This window comes from Ursus maritimus, unplaced genomic scaffold (assembly GCF_017311325.1).
Source record: "Ursus maritimus isolate PB19 unplaced genomic scaffold, ASM1731132v1 scaffold_10, whole genome shotgun sequence".
Classification (NCBI taxonomy): Eukaryota; Metazoa; Chordata; class Mammalia; order Carnivora; family Ursidae; genus Ursus; species Ursus maritimus.
In genome coordinates this window covers 15,371,238-15,394,343 of record NW_024423344.1, presented here as the reverse complement: position 1 = coordinate 15,394,343, position 23,106 = coordinate 15,371,238, and the positions used below count along the sequence as shown (strand labels likewise).

Here is a 23,106-nt window from a genome sequence, read left to right as displayed (position 1 = left end):
ACATACTGGTAATTTGCACTAATCCCCGTCTCTTTAATAGCCCCTCAGTGTTTAAAATGTGGGGGAACATCTATAGTATTTAAAGGGCTTGGGATGAACATTAAATCATATCTCATGTTGTGAATACTCATTGATTGACAATCAATGTACTCCCGCCTCACTTGTGGGTCATGTTTTATGGAGGCTTTAAAATACAGTTACAGCAAAAAGTTCTTTTTTTTTTACACCAGAACCCCACTTGCTGGATCGGGCTGCCCAGGCCTGTGCTTGCAGCCTGTTAATGTCCCTCCTGGAAGATGGTCAGGACCAGGAGACATGCAGAGCAACAAAGTCAGAATCGATTCAGGGAGCGGTATAAGCCAAGGACTCCACATTGGAAATGTGAATTTGTTAGAGGCTTTTCCAACTCCTAACTTTTAATTAAAAACTTAGTTCAAAGTACATTTATAGCTGCCATTTGGGAAAATACTTTGGGGAGTTGGTTTTGTGAGTGTGTGTGTGTGTGTATGCGCGCACACACGCGTGTGTGTCTGAAACAGATGTATTTAGCAATCTGTGATTTTAACAGAGTTTTCATTACATTTTTAAATGGCCTCACTCGGGCCCCTCTGTAAGTGGCTTGGTCAGAGATAAGGGTGAGCCCAGCTCGGGTTGCAGCAAGTGCTAATGGGGAACCCCAGTTGTGAGGTGGGCTCATTATACAGCCTAGGAAAGGTGCTCTCCCATTGGAGGAGAGGAAACGCTGGAATATATTCTTCTGTATTCTTCTCCCAAAGTGTTGACAGAGAAAAACCCAAAGCAACCTTGTTTCCTGCCCTGCCTGACAGTAAGTAAGTTAAACAGAATTCCAAACGAGAGGCCTGGACATTTATTCACCTGCAAAAACATTTTGCCGAAGCATTGCTAATGTAGTTGTGTCTAGAAATGTTTTCAATTACATGGATTAGGCCTTTGTCTCTCGTTCTTATTGTCTGTCATAAGCGTCACGTTAACGTCTTTATGTTCATGAAAATTCTATAGGCTTTTTCAAAGCAGAGGAAGGGGACATTGTGGAAGTGATAGAGATAAAAAGAACATGAAAATGATGGATTCTGTGTGTTTTATTTAAATGCTGTTGGTTTATTTAAAAGAACGATTACTTTTATGGAATCTTAATTTTCTTTGTTTTAGGTAAGATTTTTTTTTGGTGTTTTTTTCCTCTTCGGAGTTGAAACTTTGAACTTTATGGTTCAGTATATTAAATATAACTGACATATGGCTGTATGTGAGGTGGGATTCCTATTTAAATCTAGACGCTCAAAAAGAAAACCTTTGCTACATGAAGGAGAAGTACGTGGTCATATTCAGAACCAAAATGTGACCTAGGACTGGATCTGCCAACATCTCCTTTCGCCCAACTTTTGAATCAAGTTAGGTGATTACAGACAGTATGTTTAGAGGAGAATCGTAAAATTCCTGCGTAAATGGAGTTGTGTAATTTGACATGTGCGCAGCCTCCCAAAACACGCTCGCTGGATGTATGGACCTAACAGAACATCGAAGCCAGAGATTATTTTGCATTTTAGGAAGGTTCTTGCTAACAAAATGGAATTAAGGAAGTAAACAATTCTGCTCTGGGTAGTAAACTAGATGACCTTCTAGATGTTTCCATCTCAGCTTTCTGTTCATGAAAAACATTTGCTTGTCACTTGAATGACCGGAATGGCTGAGGTGCTAAGAGTATGGATTTCTTTTGCCCGAGAACGTGTAGGCTGGGATGACACTGTGTTTCGCAGCTCTAATGCCTCAGAGTCCCTAACTCAAACTTGCTCCTGCTGATGGGCTGGAGAGCTGCTTTGTTAAAGGAGGGAGGTCAGTGTCCATCCTCGATGACAACCGGGCAAAGCCACATCTACGAGGGACACACCGCGGTCTTTGCCCTGACAGCCTACGTCCAGGTGACCCCGCAAGCCTCTGGGCACCTGCCCAAGGGCCCAAACTAGATGGTGGTCAAGCCCTTAAGGGGAAGACTCCATGTTCTGAGTGTGGAGAAAATGTAAACGAATATTTTCTGCCCAGAAAAGACACAGTCTCTCCAGAAGGGGAGATCGGACCCCCCGGCTCTGCCAAAACAGGTCCAAACGACCGATGCTGGTGCTGCCACTTAGCTGGTCCAACATCTGCACTTTAGGCTACGGGGAAATGAGAAGTTAATCTGCCTTCTCCAAAGAAAGGGAGACGTGGTGTGTGGGCGGTAGTGGCGCTCCTGAGGTGTGGAGATGTGTCTTGCTGGGCAGGAGGTTCAGACTGCTGTCTCAACTACAGACGATCACAGGGCCGCAACAGACCACGCGGGCTTCAACGTGCTGGGGGCATTATTCTGATGTGCATGGAAAACTTCACCATTTCCTCAAGGCATCTCCCGCCTTTGCTGGGAATACTAGCTTTTTACTGTGGTTTTCTTTATCTTATTGATTCCAACGGAGGGCCCTGAATTAGAATGCTGAATGCCCTTTGATCTTTCCTTTGAAACAGTAGAAGTTGTTCGGGATACTCCTAAGAGCAGACCCCTTCGGTTTGATCATGGGCTGGAATTAAAGCGGTATAAATACTTGCCTATGGTCACATGCATCCTTTTCTTGATTTGTTGGGTGAAAGACTAGAGACTTTTACTGCCTTAATAAGGAAACCTGGACGGAATGCTGACTCTGCACCTGATAAATCTTTCCAAATTGCCACAGGTGAAATGAAATGTTAATATCCCTTTCAATTATTAATAAAAAAAATGTAAATAGATTTTGTTGGAAATGTGGGCCACTGAAAATAAACTATTGTAATATATGTGTAGATTTTTTTTTCAATTACTAAAGAACTGTATTTTTAAAGCTTCTTACGTATTCACAGAGAGGTAATTATTTTAATAAATTGGAGGTACTGCACTAGAGACTTTCTCTATTTCATTATATTACACAAATCAGTTTTAATTGTAGAAAACATTAAATACAGATAAGCAAAGAAAAAGAAAATCTCCCATAATCCTACCACCCGGAGACAGACATACTAACACTGTGTTCTTTCAGACATTGTTCTTTGCACGTATTTTTTTCAGTTTATGCAAACCAGTCTGAAATCTGTCCTTACTTCTCCCAAATAATTTATTTCAATAGCCAGAAACCCACATCACCACGTTAATGGTCATGTAGCATCCCACTGTATCAACATTCTGTCATTCATTATTGAATTTCCGTTTGCTGGCTGTTCACCCTGTTTCCAATTCTGCAGTAATTTAAAAAAAGATATTCTTGTGTGTATATCATCGCATAATTGCCTGTTTTTTCCCTTTATGATAAATGCCTTAAATTTAAACGGCAGTGCCCCTCGTTCCTTCAAGAAAGAGCTTTCGAGCTTTTGGTTGTAAGGTGATTTCACTCTTTTCTTTTACTTTAGGTGTACGAACACCAAGATGGCAGCAAATCGCTGAAGCTGGGTGACTTTGGGCTGGCCACCATTGTAGACGGCCCCCTGTACACAGTCTGTGGCACCCCGACATACGTGGCTCCGGAAATCATCGCGGAAACTGGGTAAATGCTTCCCGTGGTTTACTGGAGTGTTATGATTGCCAAAGAGCTAGTCTGCTTCAAGAAAAGGAGAAAACAGCTCTGTCCCATCCAGACAGATTTAGCGATCAGATTTCTTTCAACTCTTTTTTTTTTTTTTTTTAACTTTAAAGTGAGAGCCATTTTCTCTGTTTCCCCAATCAAGTTGCCAATTACGGCAATCTTGTTCAAGGCTTCCATGTGGCCTTTGTTAAAGGTAGAACAGCAGCTATTAACCCCAGAGTAAAAAATGTTCGGACTAACAGAGAAACATATAGCGATGGTAATTAACTCGCTTTTGGATAAAAGAAACAGACGCTGCTGTGTGCCATGATTACAGTCTCCTGTGGGTATTTCTCTCAGCTGTCCTTATTCTCCCGTCCCAGTCTCATTTGGGCTCTCTTGGCGGTCCATTGATTATCTGTGCAGCACAAACACCCTTAGGCATCAGAGAGCCACTGGGAATTTTCTGGTTTCTGTGTGCAGCAGTATCAGATGAACGAAAATCTCTAGAATGGGGGAAGAAGGTGGGTGGCCTAACATTTACTAAGGACCTACTCTCTGCCAGGCCTTAAGCTCCTTTATTTTGTTCTTAACTCCTCCAGTAGATGGTGTGAATCCCATTTTGCACATGAATGATCTCACTGCGATGGTTGGGTATCATGGAAGCTCATGACTAGATGGTGGTTGAGTCAGCATTTGAACTCAGGGCTGTGTGAATCTTACCGGGATCATAGGCGAAGTTCTGAAGCACTAGCCTCATACAAAAGGATTGGGGAAGGGTGGTGCAGCAAGGGGAGACGGCCCTACTTTTCCCCCTCAATGAGGGGTACCCACCCACACCTAAGGGTCTAAGTTGTATCCTCCCCTGTGAGCCGTCAGAGATAGTTTTACTGCTTGACCATTGACCAAAAAGGCAGAGGAACAGAATAGATGAGAAGGGAATGCCAATCGGGAAATCCCTAAGGTGGGATGTGGGGTAATGAAGCCTTTTTTATTCACCAAATTTGAGTGAGCTGGGAGCCCACATCTGTGACCTTGCCTGACTTCCCTCAGAGCATGCTGCCTCAGGTATAGCTACGGTTTCTAGTTTTCTACCGTGAGTACTCTGACAGCCTGCCAGGAGGGAGGGGCCCGGGGAGGAGAAAGAGGATTGAGTTGGGCTCCTGGAGACCCTGGTTGGAACCCAGCTGTGCTGCCACTGACTGTGTGATCTTGAGCAAAACTATTTACCCCTCTGATCCTCGGTTTTCTCCTCTATAAAACAGGCAATAATATCCTGTGTAATGTAGAGTGTTTGGAAAAACAGCATAAGATAACGTAGGTCAGCGCTTTACAAATTGGAAAATGTCCTATATGTAATTATTTTTTCTAATATGGGGGACTTAGATAGTTTCAAGGGTCCATCCCTATCTTAAAATTGATATGACTACAATAAACCTTTTTGATGAAACCTCTCACTTACTGATACTTGGATATGATCCTAGGCATGTTTTACTTCGATTTTTATTCATATGTCTTTCTCTCTCTCTCTCTCTTATTATCTTTTCCTTGAATTCCGTTTGGCTGGGGGGTTTTAGTTTAGTGTTTGTTGTTGGGTTTTTTAATTTTGTTTAGTTTGGTTTTTGGTTTAGAATAGTAGAGTCCTCTATTTTGCCAATGGCCCGTCATTTGTCCTGGCCTGACTTTTGCTAACTCTAATGTCGCTTACTTTTGCAGATATGGCCTCAAGGTGGACATCTGGGCGGCTGGTGTAATCACGTACATCCTGCTGTGCGGCTTCCCTCCCTTCCGCGGGTAAGGGCGGCCATCTTTTATTCAGCTCCGACAAAGCATTTCTGTGTTCTCCGAGTTATCCATTCTGCCTTCTTGCACAAGGAGCCCGAAGCAGGAAAGGAACATAAGAACTTCACTTTCAGTGCCTGTTATTTTTCCTGTGTTGTACATACTCATTTACATGCCTTTCATAAATCTTCCTCATATAATTTAAAGACTCGTTCTTTCCTAATTGTCCAAAACAGTTCCATACTGACATTTTAAATGGCTTAAAAACCCACATTTTAAACACGTATGGGGAAAGGAAGGGCTCAAATGCATAAAAGTGAAGAGACATATCCCGGGTTCCCATTTTAGTGCTGTGTTTTTTCCTTGTTGTGGTTCATCTAAACAGAAGCGGTGATGACCAGGAAGTGCTTTTCGATCAGATTTTGATGGGGCAAGTGGACTTCCCCTCTCCATACTGGGATAACGTTTCTGATTCTGCAAAGGTGGGTTTCCAGTGCCTTTCCTTTTCCTGAGAGTCTGTGTGTCTTAATGCAATTATTGATTTTGACTCATTTTGTGCAAAGAGACCTAATGATGTTGTAAATACAATTTCTGTCCATTGTGGTTATAATTACCAGGTTTTCCAAGAGTTCATGGTCGTCAAGTCAACTGTTTGTAGCCATCCCAACTTATCAAGTGTCTCTGTTTCCCTGGCTTCATTGCTCCCTGTTGTCACTCCAGTTACATTGCTATAGCCTCTTCTACACCAGACCCACACTAGGCCACCTTAGATTTCAGCATAGCTTATGACTTTACCTCTTTTGGGTCTCGACTCACTTTCATCCTCTCAGGGAAGCTTTCCCAGGACACCCTGTTTTCAATTGCAGCTTTAATCTACCTAGCTCACCTTATCTTCCTCATCTGCTTTATTTTTCTCTGTAGCACTTACACCCACATGTCCTTCTGGTATACCGTCTAACTACCTTTCTCTGTCTGTCTACCTTTCTAGATAGGTGGATATATCTTACTTATGTCATTTGTTTTCTAATTTTCCCCCACTAGAACACAAATTTCATCAAGACAAGGATTTTTGTGTATTTTGTTTATTGCTGTATCATCAGTGCCTATGTAGTGACCAGTATATAACTAGAGCTTAACATGTATTAAAATGAATGAATAAGATCAACCTCCAAGAAAACTATAAAAATGTTACATGGAGACACTGGTAGAACTTGAGATAAAAAAGAAAACTTTTTAACTGATTCCTTAAACTTATGTCTCCAAGCATTGACTTAAATTTTTGAAAAACTGATGTTGAGAAATAATTGACTTTTGATTATTCAGTGTATATGCCTTTCCTTTTTCTGTGTCCTGAGTACGATTTCAATTTAAAACCTGAATTTTTCTGTGGGGGTAGAGGTATTTTTGCCTATGAGCAATTCTCTTCAGGACCCTATCTACCTCTCAGTGCTGTCACTCATAACAAGAGAGCTCAAAGTCATTGACAGATAGGACCTTCTCCCGCACCCCCATGCCACCTGGCAAAGGGCGTCACACCAAATAGTTGCTTTAATAAGTCCTGGCCCATGTTGGAAAGTGAATGAAGGCCTTCTTGCACAAAGGAGCCTGAAGCAGGAAAAGAACATAATGAGAACTTTAAGGTAGAATCTCTACATCAGTGGAAGTAAATCATCCCCATCACAGAACGGCCCTCAGACCCCATGAATGTAAGGAATGGGATAACACATATCTAACCATTTTGTTACATGGGAACTTCTAATCCGAGTGGACAAAATGTGTGACAGACTCATCATTAAAACCCAAGCTGTGCTTTCCTGGCCCAGATCATTTTGAACTCATGAGGAAGTCTCATTAATTTCAGAACGATTAAATCATTTGCCTCTTAATAGTTCCATTTTATTGGTATTGATTGATGTGGAAATTTTTGAAGCGATGTTAACAGATTTCTATATTAAACTAACTTAGAAATCTGCCATTAAAGCGCGAAATTCTAGACAAAGGAATATTAATTCTTTAACTTGTATAATTTATTTCTTCTCTACTAAATGCTCTTTAATGAAATGTATTCTAATCTTCATTTCATTTTTTTTCTCTCAACCATAAGCCATATATTTGTAATTCTAGGTATTCACCTTTAACTTCTAAAGGTGTTAGATGGCTCTGCATAAGTTGAGTTGATATATTTAAAATTTAGAGCTTTTCCAAACTAAAAGAGAACTTCCGCATATGAAAATGCTCAGAGTTTTGCCATAAAAATGAGACAAATGGACTCAAACGTTCCCTTCCGCAGGAGCTCATCACCATGATGCTGTTGGTCGATGTTGATCAGCGATTTTCAGCTGTGCAGGTCCTGGAGCACCCCTGGGTGAAGGTAAGTGACTTTCTCCTTTCCCTACACATACTCCGAACGTTCTTTCTAAAACTGCAGATTTCCTAATGATATCGCCTCCTTTGTAAAGTGTCGTGTTCGGATTTGTCCCTCCCCCGCAAACATGCCGGAACAGTGACGGGATCTCAGACTTGCTCCTCTGATGCATCCGTGCTGACGTGTGCTCTCATGCTCCCTTGCACAGAGCCTTTCATTCGATTCACATGGGGCTGCCTTCTGACTGGGGAGGTGCACGCACGTGGTCGCCAGCCCCCGCCCCAACCTACATTCTGAATACATCAATAAGAGCCGATTTTCTGAGTCAGTCCTGCTTTTGCATGATTCCCACCAAAAATACAATTGACCCAAGGGTCTCCACATAAGCCTTGAAGTTGCAGCACTTCTCAATCTTGAATGCGCTCACGAGTCACCTGGGGATCTTGTTAAAATGCAGATTCTAATGTCGTAGATGTGAGGCTCTGAATTTCTAAAAGCTCCCAGATGCTGCTGCTGCTATTTGAGTACTAGAGTCTAATGATACATCTTTATGAAAGAATTCTCCAGAGCACAGTTGTTATAGTTTGTCCCTATATCTCTCTACAACGGATTGACAAGGTTTGTTTTGAATCTTATGTAATAAATATGCATGGAGTGCTTCACTTACAAAGTCCGCCCAGGACTCTTTTAAGCACCTCACATATACATGAACCGATCCTGTTCTTCCCAACCACTGTATAATCTAGATACTACCATAACCCTCGTGGACACATAGAATCTCTGTACCTTGGTTTAATGTTCTTCCCTCCAGAGTAGAAGACAGACATTTGCATGTAGAGATGGACATGAGCACAAACAGAACAAGAATAACATGGTTAGCGCATTGATAGAAGTTTTGCCAACCTTTCTACTGCTTCGAGTGGTCTGGCTGTGAGTTGAAGGCAACAAAATGTCCCACTTCTCTAAATTACCACCATAGCGATGAGTCAAGTATTTTTCCCCCCAAATCACTAATTATAAGGGTAAGGTATGATTGAAAGCACAGTGTTGAGACAGACTACATCCGAGGGGACAAGAGCTTGGGGTCTGGTTCATGCTCTGCTACGTGATGGCCATAGGCTGAGTTCTACCACTTTATTTTATTTTTGGGTTTTTTTTCTTTTTTTTAAATTATTATTAACATATCATGTATTATTTGTTTCAGGGATACAGGTCTTTGATTCATCAGTCTTACACAACACCCAGCGCTCACCACAACACATACCCTCCCCGATGTCCATCACCCAGCCACCCCATCCCTCCACCCCCCTCCCCTCCCGCAACCCTCAGTTTTGTTTCCTGAGATTAAGAGTCTCTTATGGATTGTCTCCCACTCTGATTTCATCTTGTTTTATTTTTTCCTCTCTTCCGCTTTGATCCTCTGCCTTGTTTCTCAAATTCCACGTATCAGTGAGATCCTGTGATAGTTGTCTTTCTCTGATTGACTTATTTCTCTCAGCATAATACCCTCTAGTTTCATCCACATCGTTGCAAATGGCAAGATTTCGTTTTTGGCTGAGTAATATTCCATTGTGTATATATACCACATCTTCTTTATCCACTCATCTGTCGATGGACATCTGGGCTCTTTCCATAGTTTGGCTATTGTGGACATTGCTGTTATAAATATTGGGGTGCAGGTGCCCCTTCGGATCACTACATTTCTATCTATGGGGTAAATACCCAGTTGTGCGATTGCTGGGTCGTAGGGTAGCTCTATTCTAGCACTTTATGTGTAGAGATGTAAAACAGGAGAATATTTATGAATGGTGAATGTGTGTATAGATATACGGCTAAGGTTTGTTTTAAGTATTTTCATAGAGCAGAGCTTCCCAATTGGTGTACAAGTGTATAAAGATATCAATCATCTCAGCCCTTGGCATAGTCAGGCAGGGCAGCTAGAGTCCAGACGTAATCACCTCCAGCCTCAAAACCTTTGCTTTTACCCCAGGGTGCTAAACAAAAGTTCTCCTTTCCTATGAAGTGGGAAAAGTTAGGAAGCATCTTGGGTAAGCCTAATAATAAACCAGTGAGATAGGCAAAGTGGGTATTCTTGTACCCATTTTACAGATGAGGAGACAGGCTACGGTAAGTGACTTGCCTGCAGTAGCAAAGTTTATGACTGAGCCAGAATTTGCAGCCAGGTCTCCTCACTCCAAGCCCATTTGCTTGAAAGTCCTATGCACCACAGTCTATCTACCCATCCTTTGTTATGCGTGACAGCACCGTGACTGTCGCAAAAGAATGCATGTGCACATCATATCATTATAATGATTGTTCATACAAGTTAGCAACAACTTCGAAGGAACTTATCTAGGTCATGGCACCTTTCCCTTAGCTGTTCAGGGGGGAGAGGCACGGGCCAGCTGCAACCTTTCTTGGTGGCAGCCATTGGTTCTGATTGATCTACGTGCTAATTAGAAGCCCATGATCAACAAATTGTCAAATTGCATGATAGCACTAGAAACAGTGGGACTATGACCACGTAGAATAAGCCAGAAAATCAGAATTTGAAATGTGGCCTTTGAAGGCTCACAAAGAGCCATAGAGGAAAGAGATTTCATAGGCTGCAAATAGCCATTTTAGGTTTTTAAATACATTTTCCTCTGAGGGCCGCTGCCTGCCAGGCCCGCCCTCTGGAAGTTCTGATACAACCAGACAGTCACAGACCCGGGGAGGGGGGGCGGCGGCGCCAGCCAGCCTCTGGGTGGGTAGAGCGGTGCTGTAAAGGATGTCCTAGAAGGAGGAGCCGGAGCTGCAGCCTGGAGGAGGCTGGGAAGGGGATGCCCGCAGGGGCGGCTCGCCCGGATACGCAAATTTGCTGTAAGGTAACTTTGTGGATGTGAGCAAATTTGTCTATATATTCGAGGGGGCTAGAATGCAATTGGAAACAGCCTTACCCTGATTCCAAACCAAATGACCCTATATCCATATAGATCCCAACTCCATGGGATAAAGAAACAAAGTTAGGAAGACTTTTGGCTGTTACCTTTGAAAAACGAGGTTGCTCCTTTTCCTAAAGCAGCATGGACATGTCTCAGTGGTAACCTTCTGCTTCCTCAACCTGCTTTGTACACATTTTTACACATGGTCCCACTTTGCTGATAATTAGTCTCCCCCACTCCCTCTAAAACGTGGACTTCTGCTGTCATTTTAGTTTTCCCTCTGAGATTTCCTAAAAGCAAGGATAACATCTAAGGAATTAACTAGGAGATTTTAAAAAGTACCCTTTCTATCCTTCTAACAGACCTTAGATTCTGAGGGAAAAAAATATTGATGTTAGCAGAAACTTAAAAAAAAAAAAAACCTAAAAAACCCCGAAATGTATGAAATGATTGCTTAACTTTTGAAATTGTATTTATGTAGTAACTAAATCAGAAAAGGGATTTTTGTCCCAAAAACGTAAATGAAAAACCATATATAAGCTTTCACAACCAGCATTTAGTGTTTGTCGAGATCTCCAAGTGCAACAAATGAACAACCAAGAAATCAAAAAAAAATAAATTAGACATTTAAACGGAAGTCCATTTAACAAGACATTTTGCATTTGGTGATCAAATTATATCTGATCACGGCAGAAAACTCTACCTCAGGGGGAAAGAGGTAATAATAATTATCTGAGCCCTGAGGAAGTCGTCAGAAAGCATTTCCTGTACTCTCATTTGTCCTAATTTTCTCTGTTGCTTATACAGTGACCTTTTCACTTGGTGCCCTTGGAATTGAAAAGGCAGTCTCTTATGAAACAGAGCGTAGAGCAGTAGAATCGGAAAATCTAGTCAGCCAAAGTCACTTGTTTTAACCTTAATCTAGGCTCATTTTTTCATTCACTCCGGGTGGGAATCCCACTGTGCTCCTTGGCGTTCTGGGCCTCTGCTCTGTTATCGAAAGAATCATGAGCGAGGCCTCTTGGTGGATTATTCTAGCAAACCCGATGGGCAAAGGCAACATCGATGTGCAGCCAGGTGTCTAGGAGAGGAATGTGAGCTTCCGGAAGGAGCACCAGCTCACCCTCCTGTTGTAACCTTGGGACAGTCATTTCACTTCTTTGAACCTCTTCTTGTGTCTGTGAGCTGAAGATAATAGAATCAGCCCCTTGAGTTGTTACGAGGATGGAGAAAGGAATATGTATTTGAAGGGTCTGAGAGGACAGTCTTTAAACACTAGTACTGTGTAGATACTTGATACATATTTGGGGAATGTAAATTGTGATGGATGTTGGTGTATGAGAAATTTGATTAAGGAGAACCTTCTCGTCCTCCCCCCTCCAAATTCCATTGGTGTACCCCCAGCTCCACATAGATAATGTGTGCATTATCCGCTCCGTTTTCTTCTGTAATATCACAGCTGTTCCCTTTACTGTGACTACAGAGTACCGACAGGGATTGTCCTGGCTGAAGTTTATCTACCTTAGTGCTTATCTGGTGGAGAACTACAGGATTTAGGCATGAGGAGACTGAAATAGGCATTAATGCATCTTGATTATTCCAGGGACTGGGGAGAAGGTTGGGTCACTTTCCCCAAAAGGACACTTAATTGATAGAAAAGGTAGGTTAGTGATAAGTTCATAAACGTAACTGACATGTCCCCCCCCAAATTCTTATTTGTAAATAGGATTAAATTATCACCATTGTAATATTCCAGATGTCTTACTATTATTGCATTTTTATTTTCAAAGTGTTGACCTACTTTATCCCATGTTATTCTCCCGATACTAGGGTAAAGGTCCATCTCAATGCTACAGTTCTATGAGTTTATGTTTTACCTCCAATTATTTTCCTGATTTTACTGATGAGGAAACCAAGCCTCAGAGAAGTATCTAGCATAAAGCTTAGTGGAGTTTCTAGCACCAGGTCTGATGCCTGGATTTTGCCTCTAGAGATTCTGAATGAATTGGTCTGCGCTGGCATCTGGGCCAGCATCAGGAATTTTAAGAGCTCCCAGGGGATTATACTGTGAAACCAAGTTTGAGAACCTCTGTCCTGGTGGAAAGAATGGGTTTAAATAAGTCAGGTGTAGGTATTTAGCCAATTCAAGACTTCCTATCACCTCCCTGGCCTTAAAATTTTATTTTACTTCATTTATCTCACCTATCAACTCTTTTAAAAAAGATAGTATAAATAAATAAATAAATAAATAAATAAATAAATAAATAAATAAAATATTACTAAGCCAAGATATTTGGAAAGAATAAAGAGAGGAAGAAGAAAAAAATAAAAAAATAAGAGCCGGAATAATCTACCGAGGTATCCCGCGCTAACTAAAAGCAGCTCTCCCCACACAAAAATGTATATGCATTCATCTTGTGCTGGCAGAATTTGTTAGACATTAAGAGAACCCCCACTGATACTGTAATAATAAATAAAACCACCTATTGCTATTCATAAATTAGAAACGATGACATGGAATTCCACTTTCCATTTGGGCATCTTACCCTCTCCCTTCTCCGAGCTAGATCTTAATTTACTTCACATTTGCTCCCCCGGTGCAGTGTGAGGTGTAGACACGGAGGATTCAGCGGCCCAAGCTGAACAGAGTCAAAGGTCCTGGGCGCCAAACAGCTGGAGACAGTTAGCAAGAGTCAAGAGGCCAAACCCTGCGATGCGAAATGGAGCTGCTATTGAAGAGTATTCTAATGTCCTTGAGAGATTATGTAAAATGAAATCAGGATATTCTGGTAGTAAACTTCTCAAGACTGCTGTACTTCTCATAAATTCACAGATATTATTAATAATAGAGTCTGGTAACGAATTGACTGCAGATCAGACCCATGACTCGAAAACAAAAATCCATGAGGGGAGGAGGGTTTTCTCGAGCATGACCCCTGGAACGGTTTCCCTGAGGAAAGAGGGGAATTCACTCCATGGAGTGACTTCACATCCAGGCCCCCACACCTCCTCCCCACAGCTGCTCCCCAACATCCGCTGGAGAAATGGAGACCAGGAGGCTAGGTCTCCTTCAGACAGCTGTGAGAGTTCATTTTCCATTTTGCAAACTAATTTTGTTCTTGTCAGTTGCAATGCTCTGCCAAGTGGTGGATGGGAATTTCTAAATCAAAAACCACTAACCTCAAACCACAACCAGCCCGTGTCAAACTTCAGAAACTACTCCCAGAAACTACGTACCAGAGCGTATGGTAATAATACTGTAACTATTTGTAACGTACTGCCAGGTTTGTCACGTTTAGAAAATTCGTAGCACATTTTTGGCACACAATCTATTCAGAATAATGGTGATAAAGATGTATATGTAAAAATGTATGTTTTTAACGGCCCTATTTATTTTATTGATGCAAGACAGTAAGTTAGCTAAATCTCCATCATCAATCTGTATGCCTCAGGTACAGATTAGATCCCTGCAAAACCAGTTGTTTATGTCTTTTAATCCAATTATGCTCAAAGCCTTCCAAACTGATACAGAAACCCCGCAGACTTCTAGATGCCGTGAGGTGCGCCTGTGTGTGCACATGCGTGTGCGGGCACGCACACCCTGTCTACCTTCTCTGAGATACCTTATTTCATTGGGGGAAAAACAAAACAAAACAAAACCCTGAAACGTTTTAAGATTTATGAAGTCAGAAGCATCTCTGACAACTTGTGAGGGTTGTTGCAGGACTTTCAGTGCTTCAACATGAACTAATAACCCAAGGGAAGCCGAAACCTTCACTAGAATTTAAAGCTGGAGGTCTGAACCCTCAGGACCCAACATCTAAAAGAGTTGCTAAGAGTCTTGACAGGAGATCAGAACCAGGACAGAGCTGGGAAATAATAACAAAGTCCATTCTGAGGGTGGTGAGAAAGCGAACTCTTAGCTCAGGAACTGGCAGGGGGAAGAAAAGCCAGGTAAAGGACAGTTCTGGGTAAGGTGGCGCCCCTGGTGGGGAAGTGAGGAGATGGTGGTGCAGCCCGGAATGAATCGCCCTCAGTAAGTCAGGAAGGGGCTGCTCCTATGGAATCCTATTTGTTCTCTCTCTGTTTGCACCAAGCCTGTTCAAACAGTCTGTGTGGATCCCAGGACCACGCTGTGACCCAGTGCAACTTCATATCATCCTGTGTCAGCCAGGCCTTCTGCTGCTGCTGGTTCCACAGAGGATTTGAGAGCCGGGCGGGAGCAGGTCACATTGCCGCATCCCAGATTAGTGGACATCCAGTCTCTCCTTGACGTAAAAGTCAACTGCCTTCCACTGGGCCCCCTGACGTGCTCAGCATCCCTTTTACTGCCCTCCATGCAAATGCTTCCCAGGCTCCACTGAGGCCTGTCCGGATTGTCTCTGGTTTTTTCAGTCTCTCATTTAATCCTTCTTTCTCCTTACCATCGTGCTACTTTCATCATGGGAAAGAGGACTCCTCAAATCCTACCATTTAACTTTTAGGGAGCCCCTTTGTAACCAATGCCATGCTAATGAATGCTCTGGATTGATGCAATGTGGTGTTACGGAAAGAAAGAATACTTTCAGACCTGGTTCAGTCCTGACTCAACTGCTTTCTAGCTGTGTGACCTTGAGCAAATTACTTAACCTTGCTGAGCCTCAGTCTGCTTATCTTTGGAATGGTCCTAATAATGCATATCATCATAGAGGATAATCTGAGATTAAGGGGCTCGTATGTGGTCTGTGTAAATCACTTGCCCAGGGCCACATAGCAGTTTACATCTGTGTCACCTTCCTCTCCCTGCCTTTCTCTTTTATCTTTGCTCCCCTCCACCTTCAAACTCGGGCCTCACCCTTTCTCTCCTTACTTCATCATGCCTCAGGTAAACCTGCACCTCCCCAGGGCAAACAGCTTCCTTTCCCTTGCATCTCTGCCCCTCACTCTGATTAGACCCTGTCTCGTGTCTTCCATCTCTTCCTTTCCGGAAGCTTCCGATCCTTAGACAGCAAACATGCTCAAAGTGGTGTTGTCCTAAAGAGAAAAACCTTCCTTCAACTCACTTTCCAATTATGTTCTTCACATTTGTTGATAATCTAAAACTCATACAAATCACTTTGCCTGAGCCAGCCTGGAACTCTATTAAAATAGAGATGATTCCACATACAAGTATAATCTTGGGGGTGAGGCCCAACGGGGAACCCCTGTATCAGGCTGCCCCCTTTTCCTCAGGCAGAGCCCCAAACTATGCCAGATACATGACACTAATACTTGGAAGACTGTCAGGAAAGGCACATCATTTCATCCCTTGTCAAATGTTTAAATACTCCCCAAATTCCAGAGGCTTGCTGTTTCATCCACCATTAAAAAAGCATTTCACTCTTGTGTTTAAAGCTCTAGATTGCATAATTCTAATTCTTTGTGAGTGAACAGCAGTTAGTCCTCCACACTCCCGACCCGTACACCGCTCTTAATAAAAAGCATTGTTTTTATTCATAATGGAGACTAAGGCTTCTATCTCTGGATCTTTCTGGTAGTCCTTTGAGGCCAGTCTTTTCCTGTTCGTTTTTTTGTTTTTTTTTTTTCAGCTTTCTCCATCATTATCCTCCCACATACTCTTAACTAGAGATAAACTGGTTAACTCATTCTTGGGCAAACAGGCCTTGAGGTTTCCCACCTACTCCCATCTGTACACCAAAACATCGGTTCTCTCGTCACTAAGGGTCAGTTGCTCCTCCTCATTGAGGACCAGGCTGGATCCCATATTCCTCGTGAAGTTCTCTCCATTCACAACTGAAAATACGTCCTCTCTCCTCTGAACTCCTTCCGTGTTTCTTGCTAAGCCATGAGGCTCCATGCCATATGACAGCTCTTTCGTATCTTGTCGATCTGCTTTATTATTTGACATTATGTGTGCGTACTTTGTCTCTCAATTAGCCCGCAAGGTTCTGGTGGGCAGAGACCATTTTTCTCCCGCCCCCTGCCTTCCCTGTCATAGCCTGGGACAGGGTAAGTACTTCGTATGTCCCTGTTTCTGTTCCCTCCCAAGTATTATCCCACTGTTACCCTCATTGACCTTCACTCTATTTCTGACTCTTTTCATGATACGGATTTTTAAAAAATTTTTGAATTCACTCTGCAATCACTGGAAAGCATCCTTCCTCCAGATTTGATTTCAGATGTGACTTAATAAGCATAATAATGGCTCCTTCTTCTAGCCATTAATAAATCAGTCCAAGAGTAACACAAATTGAGTATCCACTGCAAGCAGGGTGGTGAACTAAGGGCTCATATTAAAGATCACAGAAAATGTGGGAGATGTGATACAAAAAGGCAAGAGTTCAGAATTGATGATATATCATATATATATGTGTGTATATATATATATATATATATATATATATATATATACAACACTACATATATAAAACCCTGAACTCTCTATATACTTTTGCATATATAAGTTATATATATATATGAAATCACCAAACACCAAAAAGAGTGTAAAGAGTACAAATATACATAATGAAAAAACATTAGAAGTTTACAGAAGAATCATTTTAATGAATTATGCTTCGTAGAAAAATGTTTTGGAACAGGTGATTTGGGCCCATGTTTTGAAGGAAAAGAGAGGCCACAGGGTCCATTAGAGCAAAGCCCACGCCTCTTTTTGCTCACCATCTTTCCCCACAACTAACTGCAGTGCCTGGTCCCCTGTAGACACGCCCTTCATAGTGGCTGAATGCATGAATAGCCAAATCCTGAGAGAAGGGAAGACTAGGTTACTTGGAAGCGCGAGCATGTTATGCTAGGGAAGCAGCCATTTATTTTCCTGGGTGGAGCCAAGAAATAACATGCAACATGATGGAAAAGAAAGAGAGCAGGAAAATGATGAATGGCATTGAAGTCTTGCCAGGAATTTTGGTTTTAACAGATAGTAACAAACACTTTATTATCCCTTCATTCATTTATTCCACAAATATGTCTTAAACATCTAGCATAGTGCCAAAGCACTATGCTGAGACCCGAGGGCTCTGTAATGAGCAGAACACAGTCTCTGTCTTCAAGGATTGGGCAGCCTTTTCGACATGAGCTAGTAAGCGGTGGCACATACTTGCGGCTCTGGTTATTGTTATCCTAACAGTATTTAGCAAAGGGGAGCAATCTGTCTAGCTTCCATCATAGACAGCTCCAGTGGAGAGCAGAAGCCTTCGTTAAAATGAGCCTCAATGCAAAGTACGTCAAAATAACAGATGATTTGAAGGCAGCAAGGAGGATTGAAAACTTAAGGAAGAACTTTTTGCTTGGAAGGTTGTCTGGGTTTATAGAATGGTCGATTGAGGAGCTGTGGAACCGGCCTGAGTTTATTTACGGGCCCTTGCACGAGCCCAGGACTGTCAGTTTCCTCGTGTTGAGGTCTGAATGATGGGCTAAGAGGATAAAACTCTTGATTCAGGGGAAAAAAGAAGATGTTTACATTGATTTTTTTTTTTTTTTTTTTTTTTTTTTTTTTTTTTTCAGATTTAGCTTGCCCTTTGGCGTATGTCCTTAGAGCCCTGGCTGAAATCAATTTTATTAGAAACCAAAAACAGAAATAACAACTTTTCATTTAGGGACAGAACTCTGGGGGTCAGATGACGCAGCAAATTAATTTCGGAGCGGATGTAGAAATGAACGAGACTTCAGGGCCCTATTTCCAACAACGACGTGTACTGAAAAGACATGGGTTACTTGATTTCCGAAATCTTAGGAATTCTAAGATCCCCGCTTGTTACTGGAAGATCGTGGCCACATTTTCCGTTTATCTCATTTTTGTTTTCTTTTTCTCCTTTTTTCATTTCTTTCTTTCTTTCTTTCTTTTTTCCCCAGGATGACGGCCTCCCAGAAAATGAACATCAGCTGTCAGTAGCTGGAAAGATAAAGAAGCATTTCAACACAGGCCCCAAGCCGAACAGCACAGCAGCTGGAGTTTCTGTCATAGCAGTAAGCATCTGAAATATCCACCTATAACTTTTTAAAAGCAATCCACCTAGGAGACAGGCATTACTCAGGAGATTCCACCCAGAGACAGCAGAATGGGTCATTTCTTTAGACAGCTTGACCATTTAATGCACTGGGGGAGGTTGGGGGCTTATATATATGATGTGTTTTTGCTGAACATTTCCCTAGGAGTCACATCATTATCCAACACCTCCAGGGTGTCTTGCTGTGTATATTAATTTCATGATTTATTTTTTTAAAGCAGAAAACCTCCCCCACAGTGGACTGTGTGCCAATGCAAACTTTGGGGCTCTGAGAAAAAGAGTTCCTAGTGTCCTTTTGCCAGAACCTGGAGGGAGAGGGAAGCTGAGAGAGACAACACGGCAGAGAGGGAGCGGAACACCATAGATCTTTGTACGAGCCCCAAATGAAAGCCAAGACATAGCAGAAGGCTTAGAAGGCTTGCGCAGTAAAACTGAGCTGCTCTGAACACCCGAAGAAATAATGGTGTCTTGCTCCTTAGAAATTTCTGTTTCTAAAGTTGAAAGTCTTTTACCATTTACCATTTTATTGATGTGGCTGCACAAAGAATTTTTTTTTCCTGTTCTATACATGCAGACATATACTATATGCAATTTGATAGCAGCTCTAGGCAAAGATTAAATTGGGCAGAGAAATAACGAAACCTCATACTTCCTGGTGTCATATTCTAGAGTAAACATATTCAAGTCCCAGATTACTTGAGTTTTTAATAATTTCCTTTTTTTTCAGAGTATGTAAATTTTAACAGCATATTCCATATGAAATCACTGGAGCTGTTTTCCTTTTCTCAACAAAGAACTCAGACACCGCAGTGTCGAATTTTTAAAAAGCGTATTCGCTACGAAACAGTACCTTATGCTCCTGAGCAATGCTGAATGTTTTACCACTTCTTCGGGTGCTGTATTCCCTTTCTCTTTTTCTTTTTCCGTTGTACTAGAGCTCCCGATAAACTAAAGATAAATAAGTGACATATTCGATACGATCCATCCCAGATCTGGGTTACTAAGTATTTGATAGGAGCTTCCAGAATTTGCAGGTGGCACAAATGTATGCATACACTTTCTTGTACTGTTTGCATTCCATGTTTTTGGATTGAACCCCTTCCACAGTGAGTTCCGAGTGAGTAACTGGCTCATGAGCCCACTCACGGCGTTAAGTCGAACGCAGACTCTTTTGGATGCTCCTCAGTGCTGCCGAGGGTTTACAATTGCAGGTGGTTCTTCTTGCCCCCTCTCTAGTTTGTTCTAAGAAAAGTCAGTGTAGAAGTACATCGTCCTTCATGTCTGTTAGATGTCAGTGTTCTTTGTTACCAGCTAATGTTCAGTCAGTAATTGGGGGAAGTAACAATCTCATGGAGATTCTCAACTAAACCAGACCTTCTATACTCTGTTTTCATCATTCATTCAAGATACAAGTCTATTCCAAAACGTTCGATTCCACAGTTTTCTTTTGGAATGGACTGCCAGCACGCTTGTCCATGAAAAGGACTGCTTTCCTGCTCCCGCTGAGGGCTTCACAGCTGCTAGAAAGGGGGCTTTTCCACCTTCGTCATTTCGTTTTTGTTTTCGTTTTTCTTGGTCTTTTATTTTAATTAGTCTTCGGTTAAGTTTGCCTTGGTTGCTCAATAATGGTTTGTTCACAGTATTCTGGAAGTCTTATAATGACTAAGGACAGGAACTTCAGGGCAATTTTCCAATGGGTAGACAACACAGATTTGAGGAGAAATCCTGCTTGAATCAAACCGGGATAAGTTCTGAAACCGAATCCATCTGAGTTTATTAAAACTTTATCTAAGTAGATGTCAAAAAAAACTCCAACTAGTATTTGAAGATCGAGGTCTACGGATTTTGTTCCCCTTAACGATCGTGATTGGACCATTTTGAACGCCATTCCATATCAGTTTCTCGGTTCATCACTAACATGTTTCCATGGAAACTATACAAACTAGCAATATACTCCTAAATTGTAAAATGGACGGTGTAGGGCCGAGTTACGCCTTAGTTGTGTGCTTATTGAAGCTTCTTTATTCACTACAAATGTAAAAAACATTATCAACTTAACTCAGACTCAAAATAATTAACTATTTGGAGAAATATCTGGAAAAGTGCCTTGTCCACTCTAAAGCCCGATTCACATGTTAATTAGAATCGCTAGTATTTCAAGCATGAAAGAGAGCACGACTGTACATTTCAGGGGTTGTTTCGGGAGAATCTGGCCTGCCATGCGCCCTCTCCAGAATGCTTTTCTCTCATAGATGTCCACACCCTCCATTAGAACCTGGGAGAGGTCACCAGCGGCAGGGAGGGGTGGGGATCAGAAGTTGGCCAGTTTGGCTGCCTTCGTGATTAACTTTCAGAATAGCATTGGATAAGTCAATTTATACTCCACAGCAGTTTTCCCATTCTTATAGGGCAAAGACTAAGTCTCAGGGGACCATCACAAGAGAAAGGAGCCCTGGCATTAAATAATACAGTTGACCCTTGAACAACACGGGTTTGAACTGCACAGGTCCACGTAGACATGGATTTTTTAAAATAAATAAATGCAGGACTGTAAGTGTATTTTCTCTTATGATTTATGAATGACATGTTCTTTTCTCCAGCTTACTTTATTTATACAGTATGTAATACATACCCAAAATATGTGTTAATTGACTGTTTATGTTATCAGTAGGCTTCCTCTGGTTAGCAGTAGGCATAGTAGTTAAGTTTGGGGGGAGCCAAAATTCATACATGGATTTCCGACTGTGCTGGGGGTCAGCATCCCTAACCCTCTCATTGTTCAAGAGTCAACTGTATTCCAATTCAAACTAAGGTTTATCTGCAAAAGAATGATATTCTGCTGTGAGGCAGAATATAAGCGGTAGATAGGAGGAATATCTTTCATAAATGGTGCTCTCTGTCATCACCATTTGGCAATTTAATAATGCAATAAAATTATTAATTCACCTACATGAAAAATTCCTATAATTAATATAATTTTGTAATGGCTCTTATTGATAGATATAGAAAAAAAAACTGATTGCAGCATAAATTTCATTCAGACACAATTTTTTCCCCACAGGCATGTATGCTCTCCCCAGAGGCTATAAAATAATGTATTTTACTTTAACCTGCCTCTACGGAACTGATCGTTTGGAAATTATATACACCCTTTAAAATGAAAAATTCTATTTAGAATGTTGTGTCCATCAGCTTGTATTTTCAGGAAATCAACAATTAAATCATTAGTCTTTAACTGGCACTTCTCCTTCCTTAGTTAGAAATGTAACTCCTCACTGGAGGTCAGCAATGCTTATAAAGGAATCGGGGCACTTTTTCTTTCCTAGAGTGACAAAGGGAAAAGAGCGAGCATGCTGTCATACCAGACAGGATCTAGTCACAGATGTAATTTATGACGTGAGCGTAGTTTAGCAAGCGCTCATGGTTCCGAACCTCAGTGTTTTTTGTTCCTGTTGTCATTTTTTTCTTCTCTGCTTTCCACCCCCTCCATCATTAAGACCAAAGAAAGGACAAATGATAACTTTATAGTAAGGTTGCAAGAGGTCCTCAAGTTGGCCAGGAGAGTAATTACCAGCTGGAGGCTCGCCGGGATCCTCCGGCCCTTCTAAAAGGAGAAAGGCTGTTCTGACATTGAGGTCAGGCAACGTGATTATGGAAACCCATTGCCGTCCTCATAACTGCAACACTCTGCCTCTCAGAAAGACTCCTTTGTCCCTTTACTACCTTTCCCAGTAGTTGGGAATTAAAACACACACGCGCGCGCCCCCTCACACACACAAAACAGAACGGAGAAAGGGAAACAAAAGGTTATTAAAATGCAATTTATAGACATGAAATGGAATTAGAGATGACATTTTAACGGTGGACTTCTTGGGAGCTGAGGGAGGGAGGAGGCATTATTAGATTTGCTCAGCTTGATGAAGAACCGATGACTAAGATGTCAGTTCCAATTTATTTTTCCTCATTTAATTCTGTTTATTATTTTAACCGATAATTTTCCTAATGCTTTAAAGTTCTTCTTTTGCATTTTGCTCATGCAAATGGAGCATTTCCATCTAATTGAACAAATCCATACTAATCAGTGTGCAAATAATTGTGATGCTGGGAAGCTGAGTTGTACACGGAGAGCCCGTGGCCCTGGCGCATTCCCGTGTGTCCTGTTATGGGACACTTGGCCTGTAGATGGCAACAGAGGACTAGTTACTAAGTAGCCAAGTCCGTGAACTGAAACAGAAGCGCGGGACTTCATGACTCCCTAACCGCAAGGGGACTTGGATTTCTTTTTTTTCTAAATGAAACGAAATGCAATTTTTTTTTTTTAGGATTAAAATCTCACATTGCTGTTCTGTGAACACTGGGATAGCCTAGTTTATAATCAGAACCCCAAACCCTCCAAGCAGTTTTTAGTTTGAATGCCTGGTGCCCCAGCATGTTTTTGCAATGCCTTTGTGAAT

General features: G+C 41.7%; 1 protein-coding gene across 2 annotated transcripts in view; it reads left to right on the top strand.

The window, feature by feature from the left end:
* The window catches only part of DCLK1 (doublecortin like kinase 1), a 332,328-nt gene that overhangs the window by 289,634 nt on the left and 19,588 nt on the right, over nt 1–23,106 (top strand). For both annotated transcript variants that reach the window (XM_040622036.1, XM_040622026.1), the window contains exons 12-16: nt 3,427–3,560; nt 5,295–5,372; nt 5,746–5,842; nt 7,651–7,731; nt 18,498–18,611. In XM_040622036.1, coding sequence (XP_040477970.1) covers nt 3,427–3,560; nt 5,295–5,372; nt 5,746–5,842; nt 7,651–7,731; nt 18,498–18,611 — 504 coding nt within the window. The remainder of the gene's footprint in view (nt 1–3,426; nt 3,561–5,294; nt 5,373–5,745; nt 5,843–7,650; nt 7,732–18,497; nt 18,612–23,106) is intronic.